The following is a 19,765-nucleotide window of genomic DNA, read 5'->3' on the forward strand; positions in this document are numbered from 1 at the left end:
AGGGCGCTGGCGCTATGTTTGATTTTACAGCTTTTGACCTTTTTTTGCTTCTCATTCCGCCAAATTCCTCAGACTTCCGTCTCTTTTCATTCATTCAATAAGCATTTATTACTGAGCTCTTCCTTGCTACTAGGTGCTACTAGGCACCGAGAAATAAATACAATGAATAAGATAGTTGACAAGGTCTCTGCCCCCCCGCCCCCTCCCCATGGCTTACGCTGCTGTGTTACTAAGACAAGGAACAAATCTTTGCAGAAAACGGTAAGGGCTGCGAAGGAAATTAAACAAGATGGTGTGACACAGGGTCTCTGAAGGAATTCGTTGGATTCGGATAGTAAGGAAGTCTTTCCTAAAAGGTGACGTTCTAGCTGATGAGAAGAGCATATCCAGCCATCCGGGAGGGGAATGACAGGTGCAAAAGCTCTCTCCCTCCCACCTTCATGTCTGACACAGGAGCAGGTGTCTCCTAAAATGGTTTCCACTTATTCTGCCATCCCCGCTCCGGCCTGCCGACCGTCCCCACCCCCAGTGTAAAGTAGCTGTAGCACCAACCCAGTGAGAATCCGGACTGGCTCCCGGCCCTCCTCCCGGGCTCCAGCCCCACCGCCTCCCCGCGCCGGCTAACTGCTTGCCCTTACTTGTCATGGCGACTGTCCAGCTTTGTGCCAGGAGCTTCGCGGGGGTTGCTGGGATTGGGATTTTCCCCTCCCATGTGCTCGGACTCACTGGCGCTAAAAGTTTTGAGCTTCTCAAAAGTCCAGAGCCACCATCCTGGGCGCAGGTAGCCGCCGGGCTCCGGGATCCTCTGGCGTCCGGCCTCGGAGCGTGCTTCCCAGGACGGTGACACGCTCCCCTGAGGTTCGGGTAAGCTCCTGACTGAGCCAGATGAGTCCTGTCTGAGTCACCGGCTCTCGGCTCTGTGTGTTTTGAGCTTGGGGAGAATTGGGGTCTGGGGGTGGGGCACGCGATCAGCGATCGCGGGGGAATGGAAGTTTGGCTGGCGGCACCAATATCGGAATGCACCGCTGGGAGGCCTGGGTGCAGATGAAGGGGCTGTTGGGAGCAGCCGGACTCAGCTTTATAGGAGGGGGACGTGCAGCCGGCCGAAGGGGTTCCTCCTCACCCTTCCCCTCCCTTTCTCTCCCCGTGCCGGGTGTGAAGAACCCCGAAATAAGACGCACAAAGCATCAGGATCCGAGATTGTTTTTTCCCCGATCTCGGGATTTTGGGGACCCCCGAGATCTTCGAGCCCGCAGCATCCCTGGAGGGTCCTCTCGGGCTCCGTCCCGACATGATCACATTCGGGGGGGTCGATCCAGGAAGCCCAAGCCGCTCAGGTCCCAGAACTTCCGGACCTTTGTCCTTCCCGGAGGGATCTCCCCAGCGGCCCCTGGCTCCACTAAATGGAGACGATCCTAGTAGACTGCCTGGCGTGGACGTGGGTAGCGCTCCACGAGCAGTCTGCCCGCGACGCCCGGCGGGACGGTCCGGGTCCAGGAGGCCCGCGAGCTCTGTTATTGTTTGGTCGAACATTTACATTTCTGCCCCTTGCCGCAGCGTTTCCGGTTTTTTTTCCGGAGCAGTTCACTGTTCCCCCGAGGAGAGGGAAAGTGTCATTTAGACTGACGTGCTCAGGGAGGCTGCGCGCCGCCTCCTCTACTGGCTTTCTTTTCTTTTCTTTTCTTTTCTTTTTTCTTTCTTATTTTTTCTTTTCTTTCTTTTTTTTTTTTTTTTTTTCCCCTGAACTCCTTAGCTGCTACTTTTGGCAGGCCGGGAGGGAGGGTCTGTTTGGATGCAAACCTCGAGCCTTCCCCCACTCCTTGAATGGTGCGCCCCACCCCATCGCCTGCAATCTGGGCGGGCGAGGGACGAGGTCTCCAGAAGCGTGCCGACGGCAAGTCCCGGGTATTTTCGAGCACGAGTACATTTGAGAATGACAACGATGGCAGAATGCGACGATGCGCCGTTTGTGTGGGGCCGAGACACGGTTTCTCTGGCATCCGGCTCGGGACTCAGCCATTCCGAGTTCCGACGCAGAGCGAACGTCGTGAGGGCGGAAGGGGCGGGGCTTGAGGGGGCGGGGCCCGCCGAGCCGAGCCGAGCCGAGCCGAGCCGAGGGGACGGGATACCGCCTCCCGCCTGTCAGTCACTCCGGGCGCGCGGTGCTTCCAGCCTGCGCTCGCTCACCTACCTGTGCACCTGCTCGGTACCGGCCAGTGCACGCGGTGCTTGTGTGCGGCTTGTTCTGAAATTGAGGTAGCATTTACACTCACTGCAATTAGACAGGTTTGGGCTGCTAACCAGCAGCCTGTCAAATGACACAATTTACACATTGTCATCGCCCCAGAGAAGGTTCTTGGGCCTCTCCCCTCTGGGGGTCTCTGACCCTCATCTTGGAGTTCTGTCACTACTTGTGCCTGTTGAAGAGAGCGTCGTGTAAATAGACCCACATAGTGTGTGCTCCTTTGTGTAGGCTTCTCGCCGGCAGCATAATACCTGTGACACCCATCCTTGTTCCTGTGTAACCAGTACTACTGTATCAGTAGTGTATCAGTGTTTTTTGCACCTTTGTATTTTTGTATTTAGCACATCTCACTGGATGAATAAACCGTGAGGTTTTTTTTAATCCATGTTCCTTTCGGTGACCGCTTGGGTTGTTAACCGTTCGGGGTTATTTTGAATAAAGCTGCTATTAACATTCTTGTACAATTCTCTTTGTGGTCCTATGTTTTCATGGGGTTGGTTTTGGGTGTTTTGTGTGTGTGTGTTTTGTTTTGTTTTGTTTTTGTTTTTTATAACCGTCTGGGAGTGGAATTTGCTAGGTGAGAGAGATCTAAATTTGATTTTTAAAATTAGTATATTTCAAAGTGGTTGTTCTGTTTTATGTACCCACCAGCAACAGCTGTCTTTCCTCACATCTGGTTTTGTCAGACTTTCTAATGTGGTGCATCATTGTGGTTTTCAGTTGCAATTCTCTTAGCTGTGATCAGTTTCCACGTGCTTATTGGCCATTTTAACTTGCGTTCAGCTGCATGCAGTTCTTTATATATTCCGGATAGGAGTCTTTTGTCAGTATCTATTTTCTCCTGACCTGTTTCTTGCCTCTCTGTCAGCCTCTAAGGCAGAGCAGCAGCAGATTTATCTTCTGTCTTTCAAATGTGTTCTGTGTGTTTAGAAAATCCTTGCTGACCCCAAGATCATGAAGATATTCTAGGATATTTTCTTCCAGAATCTTTAGGGTTTTAGGTTTTATATTTAGGTCTTTGAGCCATAATTAATTAACTAATTAATTAAGAGTAATTTTTATCGTGATGTGAGGTAGGGGTTCTGTTTTCTTTTGGGGTTTTCCTAGATGTATATCCAGTTCTTCTAGTGCCACTTGTTGAAACAGCCCTCCTTCCCCCCTCACTGGATCACTTTTAATTGGAGTGCTTGGTCTATTTAATTTAATGCAATTATTGTAAGGTTTGGGTTTAAGTCTACTGTGTTAATGCTATTTTCTATTCTATTTCTTCTTCTCTTCAGACACTTGAGGAAGAAACAATAACAATCTTACAAAAACTTTCAGAATGTAGAAGAGGTAACATCTTCCCAACTAATTTCATGATATCCTGAGAATCCTCATATCAAAACCAGACGAGAATGTTACAAGAAAACATTTAGACCAATATTCCTGCCAGCATATATACATATGTGTGTATATATACACACATATGTATATATGCAAAAATCTCACAAATCTTAGCAAAGTAAATCTGATTATCTATAAAACGGATAAATACATCCTAATCAAGTGGAGTTTATCTCTAGACGGCAATGTTTTAACATTCAAAAAATCAGTGTAATTTGCCACATAAACAGATTGAAGGATAAAAATCCTATGATCATTTCAACAGATACATAAAAAGCAGTTGACATCACGCAACACCTATTCATGATTTTAAAAAAAGAAAGAAAAGAAAAGCCAACCTCCCAGCAAACTAGGAAAGGGAAAACTTAGTCTGATAAAGAGCACCCCCAATCAAGTTACCATCAATACGTAACAGTGACAGACTGAATGCTTGTTTTCTAAGATGAGGAACTAGGAAAGGATTTGATTCTCACCCCTTCAACATTATACTGAAGGTGTTAACCAGGCTAATAGAAGAAGCATTGAAAAACTCACAAGGGGCACCTGGTTGGCTCAGTCAGTAGAATACATGACTCTTGATCTCAGAGTTGTAAATTTGAGGCCCACCTTGGATGCAGAGATTACTTAAAAAATGAAACCTCTTAAAAAGAAGAACTATCATGACTGATAAAGGATTATAGCAAGGTCACAGGTTACAAAGGCAATATACATAAATTGTATTTTTATGTAATAACAACCATTGAATCTGAAGTCGGAAAATGAATTATAAAAGCAGTGGCATTTACAAAGCATCCAAAAACATGGCATACCCAGGGATAAATTGAAGAAAGACGGACAAGAGTTCTATGTTAGAAACTGCAAAATATTGCTGAGCGAATTTAAGGAAGATTTTTATTTTATTTTATTTTATTTGTTTATTAATGAGAGACACAAAGTGAGAGGCAGAGACACAGGCAGAGGAAGAAGCAGGCCCCACGCAGGGAGCCTGCGTGGGACTCGATCCCTGGTCCCCAGAACCACACCCCAGGCCGAAGGCAGTGCCAAACCGCTGAGCCACCCGGGCTGCCCGGAAGATTTAAGTAACAGTACCATATTCATAGATGGAACACTCAATAGTGTTGAGATGTCAGTACTCCAAGATGATTTCATTTGATCCCCATCAAAATCCTAGCTGGTTTTGTTTGTAGAAACTGACAAGCAATTCCAAAATGAAAGTGTAGTACAAAGCTGGAGGTCTTAAACTAGCTGACTTCAAGAATTCTGTAAAGCTACCATAAGACAACAACCATGAACTGAATAGAGCCCAGGAAAAGACACATAAGTGTAATCAAATGGTTTTCTACAAAAGCTCCAAAATGAATCCATGGGGGAAGGAAAGTCTGAAGAGAGTGCTGAAACAAGCAGAGCTGAGTGGATTCTGACCCCTACCTCATACTATACACAATTTGAGATGGATAGTAGATCTAAGCATAAAATATATTAACTTTCAGAAGGAAACATGGCAGCAGTGTCTTATGCTTGGTAGGGCTGGGTGACAAGGTTATATCAAAATGTGTCAAACTTTGTTATCTAAATGGCAAAATTAAGATTGTGCATTTCAACTTACATAGATTGTAACTCAAAAATATCTGTGGGCTTCTGCGGAGCCACTAGAAGTATAGGGGAGACAATACAGGCAGAATGTTGATTATTCTTGAAGCTAGAGGAAATTATAACACTTGACATTTTGTCATGTTCATATTATAATAAACAAATAATGTATGAATACCATCTTTTTAAATTTTTCTTCATTAATCAAATAAGGTCGCTTTGATGGTACCCCCAGTCTCATGAGTGTAAGTTTTAATTCTTTTTATCTGTCTTTCATACTTTCACATATATATGTTGGTAAGAAATAAATTCAGTTGACCCTTAGAAAACACAGGATTGAACTGTGTAGGACCACTTATACATGGGTTTTTTGGATAAATACAGTAACAGTATTGTGAATGTTTCTTTTTTTCCTTGTGATTATATTAATAGCATTATCTCTAGCTTACTTTAAGAATATAGTATATGGGGGGCACCTAGGTGGCCAGTCTGCCTTTAGCTCAGGTCACTATCTTAGGGTCCTGGGATCCAGCCCTGCATCAAGCTCTCTGCTCAGCGGGTAGTCTGCTTCTCTCCCTCTCAAATAAATAAAATCTTTTTTTAAAAAAAGAATGTAGTATATAATATATATATATAATATGTTTTAGTTACTTATGTTATCGGTAAGGCTTCTCAATAGTAAGCTGTTAAATTTTGGGTCAGTCAAGAGATAACACCTGGATTTTTTTTTTTTTTTTTTTTTTTTAATTTTATTTATTTATGATAGGCACACAGAGAGAGAGAGAGAGAGAGAGAGGCAGAGACATAGGCAGAGGGAGAAGCAGGCTCCATGCACCGGGAGCCTGACGTGGGATTCGATCCCGGGTCTCCAGGATCGTGCCCTGGGCCAAAGGCAGGCGCTAAACCGCTGCGCCACCCAGGGATCCCCTGGATTTTTTTTTTTTTTAAGATTTTATTTATTTATTCATGAGAGACACAGAGAGAGAGGCAGAGACACAGGTAAAGAGAAGCAGGCTCCATGCGGGACTCCATCTGGGCACCCCAGGATCATGCCCTGGGCCAAAGGCAGACACTCAACCACTGAGCCACCCAGGCGTCCCTGGATTTTTTTTTTTTAAGACTTTTTTTTTTCTTAATTTTTATTTATTTATGGTAGTCACAGAGAGAGAGAGAGAGAGAGAGAGAGAGAGACATAGGCAGAGGGAGAAGCAGGCTCTATGCAGGGAGCCCGACGTGGGATTTGATCCCGGGTCTCCAGGATCGCGCCCTGGGCCAAAGGCAGGCACCAAACCGCTGCGCCACCCAGGGATCCCTTTTTTTTAAGACTTTTTAAATGTATTTATTCATGAGAGGCAGAGACATAGGCAGAGGGAGAAGCAGTCTCCCTGTGGGGATCCTGATGCGGGACTCGATTCCAGGACCCCAGGATCACGACCTGAGCCCAAGACAGAAGCTCAGCCACTGAGCCACTCAGGTGCCCCAACTCATGAATTTTCTATAGCACAGGGTTCGATGCCCCCAACCCCCACATTATTCAAGGGTCAACTGTACTCATTTTATATTTTTAATTCACATAAACTACTTAGGTTACCATGTTTTTCTTTTTTTTCCCCCTCGAATTGTATTTTTTTAATCAATCTGAGCTATATCTATCTAGTTACGTACACACAGATACATTCATTTCCTTAAACTGCTGCAGTAAACTCTTGTATTTCATGTAGCCAATCCCTACGGATGGATAGTGATGTTTCCTGTCACGGAGAACATCACTGATATGAACGTATTTGCGCAGAACTCCTGCTCCCTCCATACAAAACTCTTCTAAGGGAGTCTTACCTAGAAGTGATTCTGCAAAGTAGTAAGTTGTTGAGTCTTACCAGATACTGCCTTGCTGCTTTTAAGAATCATCGTGTTTTCCCAAATAGCTTTCAGCCAAAAAAACCTTTTTGCACCAAACAAATATTATTATTATTATTATTTTTACAGACTCTGGATGAAGCCAGAGGAGCATAATTATTTAGAGCTTGGACAGTGGCTTTTGAACAGCCCAGATTCAAATCCCTGGCTCGGGAGTTTTCTGAATCTGAATGAGTGAGTTAATTCCTTCAACCTCAGTTCCTTCAGCTTGAAGATACCCACTGCTATGGTTTCTTGAGAGGATTAATGAGATAAGCCACCGGAGCAGTGAGCCCCTGTGCGGATTACAAACAACAGCCATTGTTAGGATGGTGGTGGGGTGGGCAACTGGATGAGGTCCCAGCTGAGTTTGGCCTTCCCACCAGGGATATCTATGAGTCCTGCCTCCCCAGCCATTTGGAAGGTCTGGTTGAGCTTCTGACAATTTAGTTTAATGGCCCTTGATCCTCATCCATGGGAAGTACATGCTCCAAAAAGGTTTCCTGGTGATAGTGCCTGCTTTTTTGAGAAAAACAGAATTTACTTGCTGCCAAGGACCAAGAGAGGGAGAGACCTCCTTTGTCTATGAGGCTGTCTCCCTCCCAGTGGGATTGGGACCTCGGGCCTAGCATCCCAGGACAGCCCCTCCTGGCATATTTACTGAACAGAGATCCCTGAAAGAGGGGCACTAGCATTAATGAGGCAGGACTACAGAAGCCCCACCCACTCAATTACAAAGTTCTGGGTCTAAAATAATAATCAAACTAATAGAATGGAAAATCCTATAAACAAACACATCTGTTGAGCTCTTACTGTGCCAGGCACAGAGGTTAAGTAACCTCCCCACCTATTAGGTGGTGGGCATGGGATTTAGGCCTAGCCTGTCTGCCTCAGAGCCCATGCCCTGCTACAGCTGCTCATGTCTCCCCATCCTAGGTATTTTTCACTAAACAAAGATGAGCAAAACTCAATTCCTGCATGTAAGGAAGCCAAAAGGCTAGCCCTTGGGATGGGTAGAGTTGCACAGCAAATATAAGTAATGATACGATGTCAGACCTAGGGCTTTGACTTCTGAGCTCCCTTCCATAAAATCTCAAAAGCTTTTTTTAAAATTTTATTTATTCATGAGAGACACAGAGCGGCAGAGTCACGGGCAGAGGGAAAAGCAGTCTCCCTACAGGGACCCCAGTGCGGGACTCGATCCCAGGACCCTTTGGCTCACAACCTGAGCCAAAGGCAGGTGCTCCACCACTGAGCAACCCAAGCACCCCACGAGTGGTCATTTCGAATAAAAGCTCATCCATTTGCCTGTGTGCGGTGGGCGAGTCCCTCCACCTCTCTGAGACCAGCTTCCTCACCTGTTGGGCAGCCAGGGTGGTTCTGGGACAAATGAGATAACCCACAAGAAAGGATTTCACAAACTCTGAGGACATAAGAAAGCAGGCCTTCAATCCAGGTAGAGGTGAATGTTCATGGAGATGCTAATGGGAAGAGCTGCTGGGGGTGAGGGTGGGGCCGGTAGGCTTGTCAGTGCTTTACAAGACAAAAAGGTAATGAATAGGGACTTTGGTTTGCAGTGGGTGTGTTTTTTTGCAAAACTCTTGACAAACTCGGGAGTTGGGGAAGATGTCATGAGATGGTGGCAGCGCAGCCTAGTACAGCGCCAGGGCCCAGACTGGGACCTTCCCTCTGACCTGCTGGCTCCTGGGGACACCTCACAAGGTGCTCCTGGCTTCGGCACCATTCACTTGCTGACCACAGTGAGCCCAACCAGGTGAGAGGCATTTTGCTAGTGCTGCAGTGAGCCGGACAGGTAGCTCACCTGCTTCTCCCTCTCCCCCTCCCTCTGCCACTCTCTCACTCTTGTTCTCTCTCTCAAATAAATTAATTAATCAAATCTTTTTTAAAAAAACTGGTGACAGCGTTTGGCTGGCAGTCTTTGCCTGGGTGGTCTGGGCAGACATCCCTGAGGAGCTGTGACATTCGGGATGATCTGCTAGAAGGTGACTCCCCTGCAAGCAGAGGCTGGACCAGGGTTCCCAATAGAGGGAACCCCGAGCCAATGAACTGGGGTGTGTGTGTGGCAGCAGAGAAGGGCAGCCACTGGCTGGAGAATACTGGAAGACAAGGTCGGGGATGCCGGCCGGGAGGTCCTGAAGACTCTGCAAGCCAAGGGTGGAATGGAGATAGCAGATCCTTAGGAAGCTTCGTGATGAAGGGGATCAGGTGGGGAATGAGGGGGTCCATGCAGGTATCTTCGTCCAGGTGGAGGGTGTGGGCTGACGTTCTTCATCCTTATAACCAGGAAGGCTTGTGGACTCTGTAATGAGAGGGCTAGAATCCCCTTTCTGGTTATCTTTGTACCTTGAGGATGTGTGGGGGTAGGCCGCCCAGGGGTGGAATGGGCAGGAGCAGCCCTGCTCCTGGGGAGGCCCAGGTGGGGGAGCCAAGGCATCCCAGGCCCTGGTATAATGTTGCTGGAAGGGTCCCTCCCACCTCGGGGCTGAGGGACCCGGGCCCGGGCTTGTCTCCCGCTGACCCCTCGCCTTGCCCTCCACAGCACCCACACTCCCTTCCCAGGAGCTGCGATGCAAGAGCCACAGTCAGAGCTCAATATCGACCCCCCTCTGAGCCAGGAGACATTTTCAGAATTGTGGAACCTGTAAGTGGAGGGCAGGCCAGGCTCCCCACCAGCCCTCTGGGACCCCTGCCCACCCACCCCAATCCCAACCCCCAGCACCCCCCCCCCCCGCCCCCCCAAGTAGAAGCCCAGAGGAAGCAAAACCAGCACTGACTTTCTGCTCTCATCTTCCAGGCTTCCTGAAAACAATGTTCTGGTAAGGACTGGGTGTGGGGAGGTCCAGGGCGGGGGTTGGGAGCTGGGGACCTAGGGACCTGACCCTTGACTCTGGTCTTGCCCCCTACAGTCTTCGGAGCTGTGCCCAGCAGTGGATGAGCTGCTGCTCCCAGAGAGCGTCGTGAACTGGCTAGACGAAGACTCAGATGATGCTCCCAGGATGCCAGCCACTTCTGCCCCCACAGCCCCTGGACCGGCCCCCTCCTGGCCCCTATCATCCTCTGTCCCTTCCCCGAAGACCTACCCTGGCACCTATGGGTTCCGTTTGGGGTTCCTGCATTCCGGGACAGCCAAGTCTGTTACTTGGACGGTCAGTGGCCCTGCGAGGCGGGTTTCCATGGGGCTGGCCGGGGCCTGGCTGTGGCCCCTGGGTTTCTCTGTTTGGGATTTTGAGACTCCTCTCGGTCCGCACTGTCAGTCTTCCTGCATTACCTATGTATTCTGTGACCTTTGGCCTCAGCTCTGTGTCAAAGTTGACATTTCCCCCCTTGACCTTGGGCTTTCACCTTTCCTGTCATGGGGCAAAGGGACTCTTCTTCATTTTCCTTCACTTGTTCATTCCTTGGCTTTTAAAGTAAGCTTCTGGGAGATGCCTGGGCAGCTCAGCAGTTGAGCGTCTGCCTTTGGTTCAGGGTGTGAGCCCCAGGTCCTGGGATCGAATCCCATACCACTTCTCCCTCTGCCTGTGTCTCTGCCTCTCTCTGTGTGTCTAAAATAAAGTAAGCTTCTGGAATAGACCCCGACCCCTCTACTTCTCACCACCCACCCCGGGCACACATGCCCTGACCTGTCCATCTGTCCTTTTCTTACAGTACTCCCCTCTCCTCAACAAGTTGTTTTGCCAGCTGGCGAAGACCTGCCCCGTGCAGCTGTGGGTCAGCTCCCCACCCCCACCCAATACCTGCGTCCGCGCTATGGCCATCTATAAGAAGTCGGAGTTCGTGACCGAGGTTGTGCGGCGCTGCCCCCACCATGAACGCTGCTCTGACAGTAGTGACGGTAAGCCATCGGGGGCTACAGATGGGACAAGGCTGCTCCCCAGAGGGCCCAAAGCCCTGATTCCTCCCCGATGGCTCTTAGGTCTTGCCCCTCCTCAGCATCTCATCCGAGTGGAAGGAAATTTGCGGGCCAAGTACCTGGACGACAGAAACACTTTTCGACACAGTGTGGTGGTGCCTTATGAGCCACCCGAGGTCTGGTTTGGCATCTGAGGGGTCTCTGGGAGGAGGGGGCTGGAGGGATTTGTGAGGCGGGGGTTGAGGGGGCTTTCTCCTCCTTCAACCTCCCCGCAGCCCTGTGAGGAGTGCAGAGGCAGGTGGGTCATCCCATTCTGCGGTTGGGAAAGACTGAGGCTGATAGACTACAGGCCTGCCCAGGGCTGAGTGGCCCGACCCTGGGCCTACCTTCTACCTCAGGTTGGCTCTGACTATACCACCATCCACTACAACTACATGTGTAACAGTTCCTGCATGGGAGGCATGAACCGGCGGCCCATCCTCACTATCATCACCCTGGAAGACTCCAGGTAGGGACCTGCCTGCCACCCTGCTCCTGGCCACTTCCTTACTGTACCCCCCTCCATCCTTCCCATCCATTCCTGTCCCAATGTGGAATCTCCTCTGCCATCCGCCTCCCCTGGTTTTCTTTCCTCTGGCTTTGGGACCTCCCTGACCTGTGGCTTCTCAATAGTCTGTAGGCTTTGGCTCTACGTAGGATGAGGGTGGCTAGGAGTCAGTGGGGCCCACCACCCTCACGGCCCCCTGCTTCTCTCTTCTCACCTGGGTAGTGGAAACGTGCTGGGACGCAACAGCTTTGAGGTACGCGTTTGTGCCTGTCCCGGGAGAGACCGCCGGACTGAGGAGGAGAATTTCCACAAGAAGGGGGAGCCTTGTCCTGAGCCACCCCCCGGGAGTACCAAGCGAGGTAAGCAAGCAAGACAAGAGGAGGTGAAGGAGGGACACCTGGGTGGCTCAGGGGTTGAGCATCAGGCATGATCCCAGGGTCCTGGGATCGAGTCCCGTGTCAGGGTCCCTGTAGGGAGCCTGCCTCTCCCTCTGCCTATTTTTTTGCCTTTGTGTGTATGTCTCATGAATAAATAAATATAATCTTGAAAAAAAAAAAAAAAAGAGGAGGATGTGGGGCAGATACAGAGGGTGCAATTCTGCTCAAAACATACTCTTCTCTTGTCTTTTCCTCCTCTCTTTCCCAGCACTGCCTCCCAGCACCAGCTCCTCTCCCCCGCAAAAGAAGAAGCCACTAGATGGAGAATATTTCACCCTTCAGGTACCAAGGCTGGGAGGAACAGATAAGGCAGGCTCTTGCCCCCGCTTAGCGGGATCAGATGAGGGAAGAAAAAAATGTGAATGGAGCACATGTGAGGCTAGGCCTGTTCCTCTCTCCATCCTTTTCTCTGGTCCTGTCCCTGATTCTTGAAGTTGATATTCTTGGATTGAAGATTTGTTTCAAGCTGAGGGCCAAGAGCACAGTTTTCTTTTGACTGCTCCGCCTGCAATTAGCACACTTGCCATCAAGGGGCAGCGGTGCCTTGACAGTGGCTGCGGGCTGTGCCTTGCTGCAGATTGGCACTTACACCTTAGTCTGAGTTAAATGGTACTGTGGCTTCCCCCTCTTATTCTTTCTCCTCCTCCCCCCCACTGCCACAGATCCGTGGGCGTGAACGCTATGAGATGTTCAGGAATCTGAATGAAGCCTTGGAGCTGAAGGATGCCCAGAGTGGAAAGGAGCCAGGGGGAAGCAGGGCTCACTCCAGGTGAGTGACCTGGGCCGGCTTGCAGCCCCACCCCCTTGCCTTCATATGTTGGAAAGCCACAGGATTCCATTCTACTCCTACCTTCAAGGTGGAAGGGAACTGATCCCCTCATGGTTGGTCCCACCCTGGGCAAACCTGCTTCTACCATACCCCCAGTTGGATCCTGTACTCCCTTTTCTGCCTCGGGAGGTCCCCAAACCCCTTAAGGGACAAGCATGGGTGTTTGTCATCTCCAGCAACCCCTAGTGCCAAGTGGGGTCTCCAATAGGGACCTGATAACCGTGTGGGAAAATACTGGACACAGCAGGATTGGGCCAGACCCCCAGCCCTGCCAAGGATGAGCAGATCCGTGTGGCCTTGCATCTCCCCTTCTGGGGCTCGGTTTCCTTGTTCATCAGATGGGGTGAGGGGAGAGGAAGCGAACACACAGAAGTTCCCTGGGTGCTCAGTAAATGTGTCTACAGCATTTTAACTTAAATTACCTCATTCCAAAAAAAAAAAAAAAAAAAAAATTCCCTTACTCCAGCCTTGGACCCTTCCAAGCCTAGATCTAGGACAAGGAGCCCCGAGGCTCCCACTTGCTAATATCGTCTCTTCCCCTCCACCTTGTGTCCCCAACAGCCACCTGAAGGCAAAGAAGGGGCAATCTACCTCTCGCCATAAAAAACTGATGTTCAAGAGAGAAGGGCCCGACTCAGACTGACTTCCCCTGCTTCCTGTCCTCCCCCAACACGCACACCCTCACTCTCGTCCTCCTTCCCTGGCATTTTTGGAATTGGGAGCTTGAGCACACCTATTCCGGTGTGTTACTTTGCATGGTACAGATGTGCCTCAGAAACACCCTAGATTCTTCCATTTGCCTTTCCCGTAAGTCTCTACTAAAGAAGTTGGCCTGCACAGTTGGTAGGTCGGGAGATAAAGGACGTTCCAGCCTGGTTTTTAAGTTTTTTACTGTGTAGAACCATGGGAGAGGTAGGAAAATGTTCCTGAATGTTGGGAGCATTTTATAGCCCCTAAGACACTGAGTCATGAGCCCAGTTCTCTATCATTGTAGCCAGTGGCTGAATTTTTCCTAATTTCACAGGCCATTTTTATGAATTGCTAATTAACCATACCTACCTCACTGAGCTTGTGAGGATGAATGAAATAATGTCTGTCTGACCCCAAAACCACCTTTTATCCCATGTCTGTGACTTAGTGCCTGTGTGGGTGCTCATTCCCTGCCCTGGCCAAATCCTGTCCAGCCTTTTTGGGAGACCCCTGCACCTAAGATGAAATCTCACTCCCATCTCACACCCTGCAGAATCCCATCCCTGGTGTAGGATCTTTGTCTACCAAGGGCTTTTACTGCTTCCCCCCCCCCCCGCCCCCAATTGCTCAGGATCAATTTCTTTTGCACTCTGTGAGGCACATCTGCATTCATGCATTGATCACCCCCACCCCTCCTCCTCTTCCCTTTTTATATCCCGTTTTTATATCAATCTCTTATTTTACAATAAAACTTTACTACCATGTGTGTGTCCGCGGGCTGCATGGGGCCCGCCATGCCGCAGGGATGAGGAAGGAGGTGACGTTGGGAGGCAGCCACCTGAGTCTCCAGGGAGTGTGGGCTGGGGTGGGGGGGTGCCCAAGGCCGGGGCTCTGGAGAACAAAAGCTGGAGACTGGGTCAGTCTGCAGGCTGCATGACAACAAGGGAGGGGGGTACTCCATTCATAACCCGAGAACCAACTGTCCCTTCCTCCTCCCCTTCTGCCAGGGCTGGCATAAAGTTCTCTCCTGCCCCTGCTTCTAGGATTGGGCTGTTACCCCCCTCCTTCGGCCTCTCACCAAGGATTATGGGATTTAAATGTCTGATTTAGCAAGCCTGAGCCTCTGGGGTGGCCATCTGCTCCACAAGAAAGGGGCAGGATACCTGGGTCCCCGAGGGAAAGGTGGTGGGTGCTGTTGGATGAAGATAGGGGAACAGGGGAGGCCTGCCAGCCAGGGTCCCAGGAAAGTGGGGGCGGCTAAGGTGAGGGCTGGAGTGTGGGGCCGGGGCCTTCCCGACATCCCCTCATCCTGGGCCTCATGCCAGGCAATTCAATGAATTGAAGCTTTAAACTCTGCCAGGAAAACCTTTCAAAGGGCTTCTTGGGGTAGGGAGGAGAGCTGAGGTTGGGGAGCTCGGCACCCCGCCTGTTCTACTCAGTGCTGCTGGCTCCCAGGGAGGGGGGCTGGGAGCAAGCTCTCCCCATCACCCACTGCTGGTGAAGCCAGTGCTTGAAGGGATGGTGAGACAGTGGGGACATGGCTTGGCCCACCCCCTCCCTGGAGGCAGAGGGCGGGGTGCTAAGGTCCAGAGAGGCCTCTGGGGCCAGTGTCCTCTCTGCCTTATCAAGCAGCCTTAAAGTTCCTGTGGGAGTACCTTGGCTTGCCCCAAAGGTCCCAGATGGCTGTGCAGCCACCAGCCTGCCTGGCCTCAAAATCACCTTCTTCCTCTTTTTTGCCTGGGCAATGCCAAACACTCCCCAGGAGACCTGGAACCATCTCCAGAGACAGTTCTCCATCTCTCTCCACCCACTGCAGCCTTGGCAAACCAGAGCTCTTAAAACCCCTCTCACTCCTAGATGGGTCACCTTGAAGCTTCCTTATGACCAGTGTCCAGCACCCCTGACTCACATTTCCCTAGACTATGTGTCCCTGGCTGTTTTCATTTCTGCTCTGCTCCTTCTGAAAACAGATCCCTTCTGGCTCTGCTGAAACCTCTGTGAGCTGATAGATCACTGGCTGGGCATGAGGCTGGGTTTGCAGGCCAGTTCTGCGATGAGTTGTGTGACCTATAATGGGTCCCTAACTTTGGTCCCACCTGGCTGTTTTCTTACCTCATGTTCATTCAGTCATCAGTGGGCATTTGCTGGTGTTTTATGCTGCCTACCTCTGTTCTAGAATGTGGGGGCCTGTGGCAGACATGGCCCCCGCCCACAAGTTCCAAACCTAAGCCCTATATCACTGGAATTTGGAAAACAAAAACTTACCTCCCTGATTCCAAGAACATAGGGTTCCCGGGACACCAGGGTGACTCCATGGTTGAGTGTCTGCCTCTGGCTCAGATCATGATCCCAGGTTCCTGGGAGGGGCTCCAGCATCAGGATCCCTGCAGGAAGCCTGCTTCTCCCTCTGCCTGTGTTTCTGCCTCTCTTTCTGTGTCATTCATGAATAAATGAATAAAATCTTTTTCATTTTATTGAAAAATGAAAAAAAAAAAAAAAAAGGAACACCGGGTTCCCAAAGCTGAGACCCAGCCAAAGTGGTACTCTGAGGAATGTGTATAGCCGCAAATGCTTTCATTCCAAAACAGCAACAAAAGGAACGTAGCATGCAGACTAAAAAAAAAGATACAAATTGTTGAGAGACCAAGCAAACTTGGTGGAAAAGGTAAATCTAGTTAAAAGTTTAGGGGAAAAAAAGATAAATTTTAAAAAGGAGAGAAGAGTGTGTGGCTGGCTTAGTCAGTGGAGCTCTTGATCTCAGGGTCATGAGTTCAAGCCCCACATTGGGTGTAGAGATTACTTACAAAGTACAATACAAAATAAAATAATAAAAATTTAAAAAGAAAAAAAATAAAGAGCTTGATGAAGAAAACAGCAAAGACCATTGACTGCTCCAATGCTACTTAACTATTCCATGTCACAAGAAAAGAATGAAATGTCTAATTTATGTAAAGTTTTTGTGGTTTAATTAATAGAAAAATCTGATAAAGGCTAAAAATGGGCACCTGGGTGGCTTTGTTAAGCAGCTGCCTTTGGCTGGGGTCATGATCTCAGGGCCCTGGGATCCAGTCCCAGATCTGGCTCCCTGCTCAGCGGGGATTCAGGGTCTCCCTCTGCCTCTACCCCGCCCCCCTTGTATGTACTCTCTAACAAAAATCTTTTTGAAAAAGACCATAAGGAGGATCCCTGAGTGGCTCAGCAGTTAGGCACCTGCCTTCGGCCTAGGGGCGTGATCCTGGAGTCCCAGGATCTAGTCCCACATCAGGCTCCCTGCATGGAGCCTGTGTCTCTGCCTCTCTCTCCCTGTCTCTCATGAATAAATAAATAAAATCTTTTTAAAAATAAAAAGACCATAAGTAATGCCTGGGTGTCTCAGTGGTTGAGCATCTGCCTTTGGCTCAGCACGTGATCCTGGGGTCCTAGAATCAAGTCCCACATCCGGCTCCTCACAGGGAGCCTGCTTCTCCCTCTGCCTATGTCTCTACCTTTATCTTTGGGTCTCCCATGAATAAATATATGAAATATTTTTTAAATAATTAAAAATTAAAAAGACCATAAAAACTCAAAAGCTAAATTAACTTACATTGATGCAAAACTCTAAAAATCATACAAGAATACATTGATGAATCAAAAGATGAACACTGTACGTAAAGGTTTATTACAGGAGCACAAGGTTTGTTTAGTAGAGAATCTATCAACGTAATTCATTACATTAACAAGTTAAAGAAGAAAAATATGATCATATCAACAGATGGTGAAAGGAATTTGATTAAATTTCAGCATCCATTCCTTTAAAAAACATCTTAATTAAAAATAGTGATGGAATACCAAGAGGTATTATCCTAATGGTTAAACACTAAGATTGAAATAAAGAACCATACGGGATGCCTACTGACAATGTTATCATGCATTCAAGAAGTTCAAAAAAAAGAAGCCAACATGGGTGAAATATTGCTTTGCCTTTTTGATCATATGACTGTACCTAAAAACTCAAGAGACTATGATAAAGAATTGTTGGGGCCGCCTGGATGGCTCAGCAGTTTAGTGCCGCCTTCAGCCCAGGGCCTGATCCTGGAGACCCTGGATCGGGTCCCACGTCGGGCTCCCTGCATGGAGCCTGCTTCTCCCTCTGCCTGTGTCTCTGCCTCTCTCTCTCTCTCTCTCTCTCATGAATAAATAAATAAAATCTCAAAAAAAAAAAAAAGAATTGTTGGAACTAAAAGTAGACACACAGTAGATGGGGAAATATTTTTTATCTTCTCAAAAAAGTACTGAGAGGGACGCCTGGCTGGCTCTGTTGGAAGAGAATGAGACTCTTAATCTCAGGGTCAAGGGTTTGAACCCCACGTTGGGTGGGTGTAGGGATTACTAAAAAAATAAAACCACCCCCCCCAAAAAAAAATCAATGCAGGAAAACCTACTTGCTTTGCTAGACATCAGAAAACACACTGTAAAACCACTGGAATTGGGATCCCTGGGTGGCGCAGCGGTTTGGCGCCTGCCTTTGGCCCAGGGCACGATCCTGGAGCTCCGGGATCGAATCCCACGTCAGACTCCCGGTGCATGGAGCCTGCTTCTCCCTCTGCTTGTGTCTCTGCCTCTCTCTCTCTCTCACTGTGTGCCTATCATGAATAAATGAAAATGAAAAATAAAAAATAAATTTAAAAAAACCACTGGAATTAAATCAACATGGCTTGGTGTGTGGAGTGGTAGACAAGCCAGGGGCAGCAGGTACTGAATCTGAAAGTAAATCTCAGCATACAGGAAATTTGATTATATGGCCAAAGTTGGCAATTCAACTCAATGGGAGTGAATCATAGATTTTTTTTAAATATATTTTTTATTATGTAAACTAGGCCCAACCTGGAGCTCAAGCTCACCATCCCAAGACCAAGAGCGAGTGCTCTACCCACTGAGCCAGCCAGGTTGCCCTAGATTTTTGAAATAAAAGCAAAATAGACAAAACTGGAAAACCCAATAAAATTGGACTCCTGGTTTACACCACACACACAAAAAACAAATATCAGAGGAATTAAAGTGAACATTGAAGTTTAAATGAAATTAATATCCTGCTCCCCACCTCCAATCTAGAAAACATGAGTATACTCTAGTGACTAGAAACCCAGAAACTGAAAAAAAAAAAAAGGCTAAGCATGTTGGACTATCTTAACACCTAACACTTTTCAACAAAGAGGCAAACAATCGCTTGGGGGGAAGTTCTCAACGCAGAAAACAGTTTATATCTCTAGCTATCAGAGAGCTTGAACAAATTAAGAAGGAAAGAACAACCACTAGGAAAAATTTTACACAGCCAGCTTAAAAAAAATAATAATAAAGCATATATTAGAGCTCAACCAGGTGAAATAGTGGCACGCAAAATGTATTGAGTGAAAAAACCAGAATGCACCTAAGGGTATATACTAGGATCCAGTCCTGGCACAATAGCCAAACCCAGTGATCTGTGTGCATGTGCACATGTGCATGTGTGTACTATGCACTCATGATAAAATTGTGCATGTATGTGCCTATGTCATAAAGCTACTCTCATGGTAAATCCTAAGACTATTTGTAAACCAACCAACAAAAATAAACCCCAAGAAAGCTAAAAATTAGCTCTAGACTCATCCCCATACATCACAACAAATATTTTATATGGACCCATGCATCCTTTTTTCCTATGCTTGCGTGTATGCTTTTTACACAACATTGAGATCCCAACAGTTATATTGTTCTGAAATCTGTTTCTTCCGGTCAACTTTTCTCATATCCCTGGGCATTTTGCTGACATTATTCTCTCTCCCCAAACACCCTATGCTTTTAAGCCTCTAAGAAACCTGCCACCCGAAGCCCACAACAGAAAGTCCAGAATTTTGTCCTTGCTGGCTTGCTCCCCTCCCTGGAAGCACGTTTGTGGAGGTCTACCTGGTATGAGTTTCTTGTACTCCTCACCTCTCCCGTTAAACTGGGAGGCTCCTTGGGAGCAGGAACTCTGCCTCTTTCATAAGTCTGTCCTCACGGTGCCTAGAATGCACACAGTAGGCACATCATAAGTATCACTATACAAAGTGGTGTAGGCTTCCTGCCTCTTGCACCAAATGATCTCAAAGATGGTACAGATGAAGGAATGATCTGGATGCTTGGATATTGGACGGAGAGGTCAAAGCTGAGAAACAGGCCTGGGCAAGCCCTGGATCACTCAAATCCACCACCCCAGACCCCCTTTCCCAGAGCCCTTCCAAATGCTTGAAAAGGAATAACCCGCACGCAGGGC

The 19,765-nt window shown here is 48.3% G+C and overlaps 1 protein-coding gene across 1 annotated transcript; it reads left to right on the forward strand.

Moving 5' to 3' along the window:
* Positions 1-683: 683 nt before the first annotated feature.
* On the forward strand, positions 684-14,256 carry TP53 (tumor protein p53). Its single transcript, XM_072821326.1, has 11 exons — positions 684-864; positions 9,678-9,779; positions 9,933-9,954; positions 10,045-10,284; positions 10,787-10,973; positions 11,055-11,167; positions 11,390-11,499; positions 11,761-11,897; positions 12,184-12,257; positions 12,638-12,744; positions 13,366-14,256. Exons 2-11 carry the CDS (start codon positions 9,706-9,708, stop codon positions 13,445-13,447), a joined length of 1,146 nt encoding a protein of 381 aa, XP_072677427.1. The 5' UTR covers positions 684-864; positions 9,678-9,705; the 3' UTR covers positions 13,448-14,256.
* Positions 14,257-19,765: the final 5,509 nt, after the last annotated feature.

Source organism: Canis lupus, chromosome 3, assembly GCF_048164855.1.
Source record: "Canis lupus baileyi chromosome 3, mCanLup2.hap1, whole genome shotgun sequence".
NCBI lineage: Eukaryota > Metazoa > Chordata > Mammalia > Carnivora > Canidae > Canis > Canis lupus.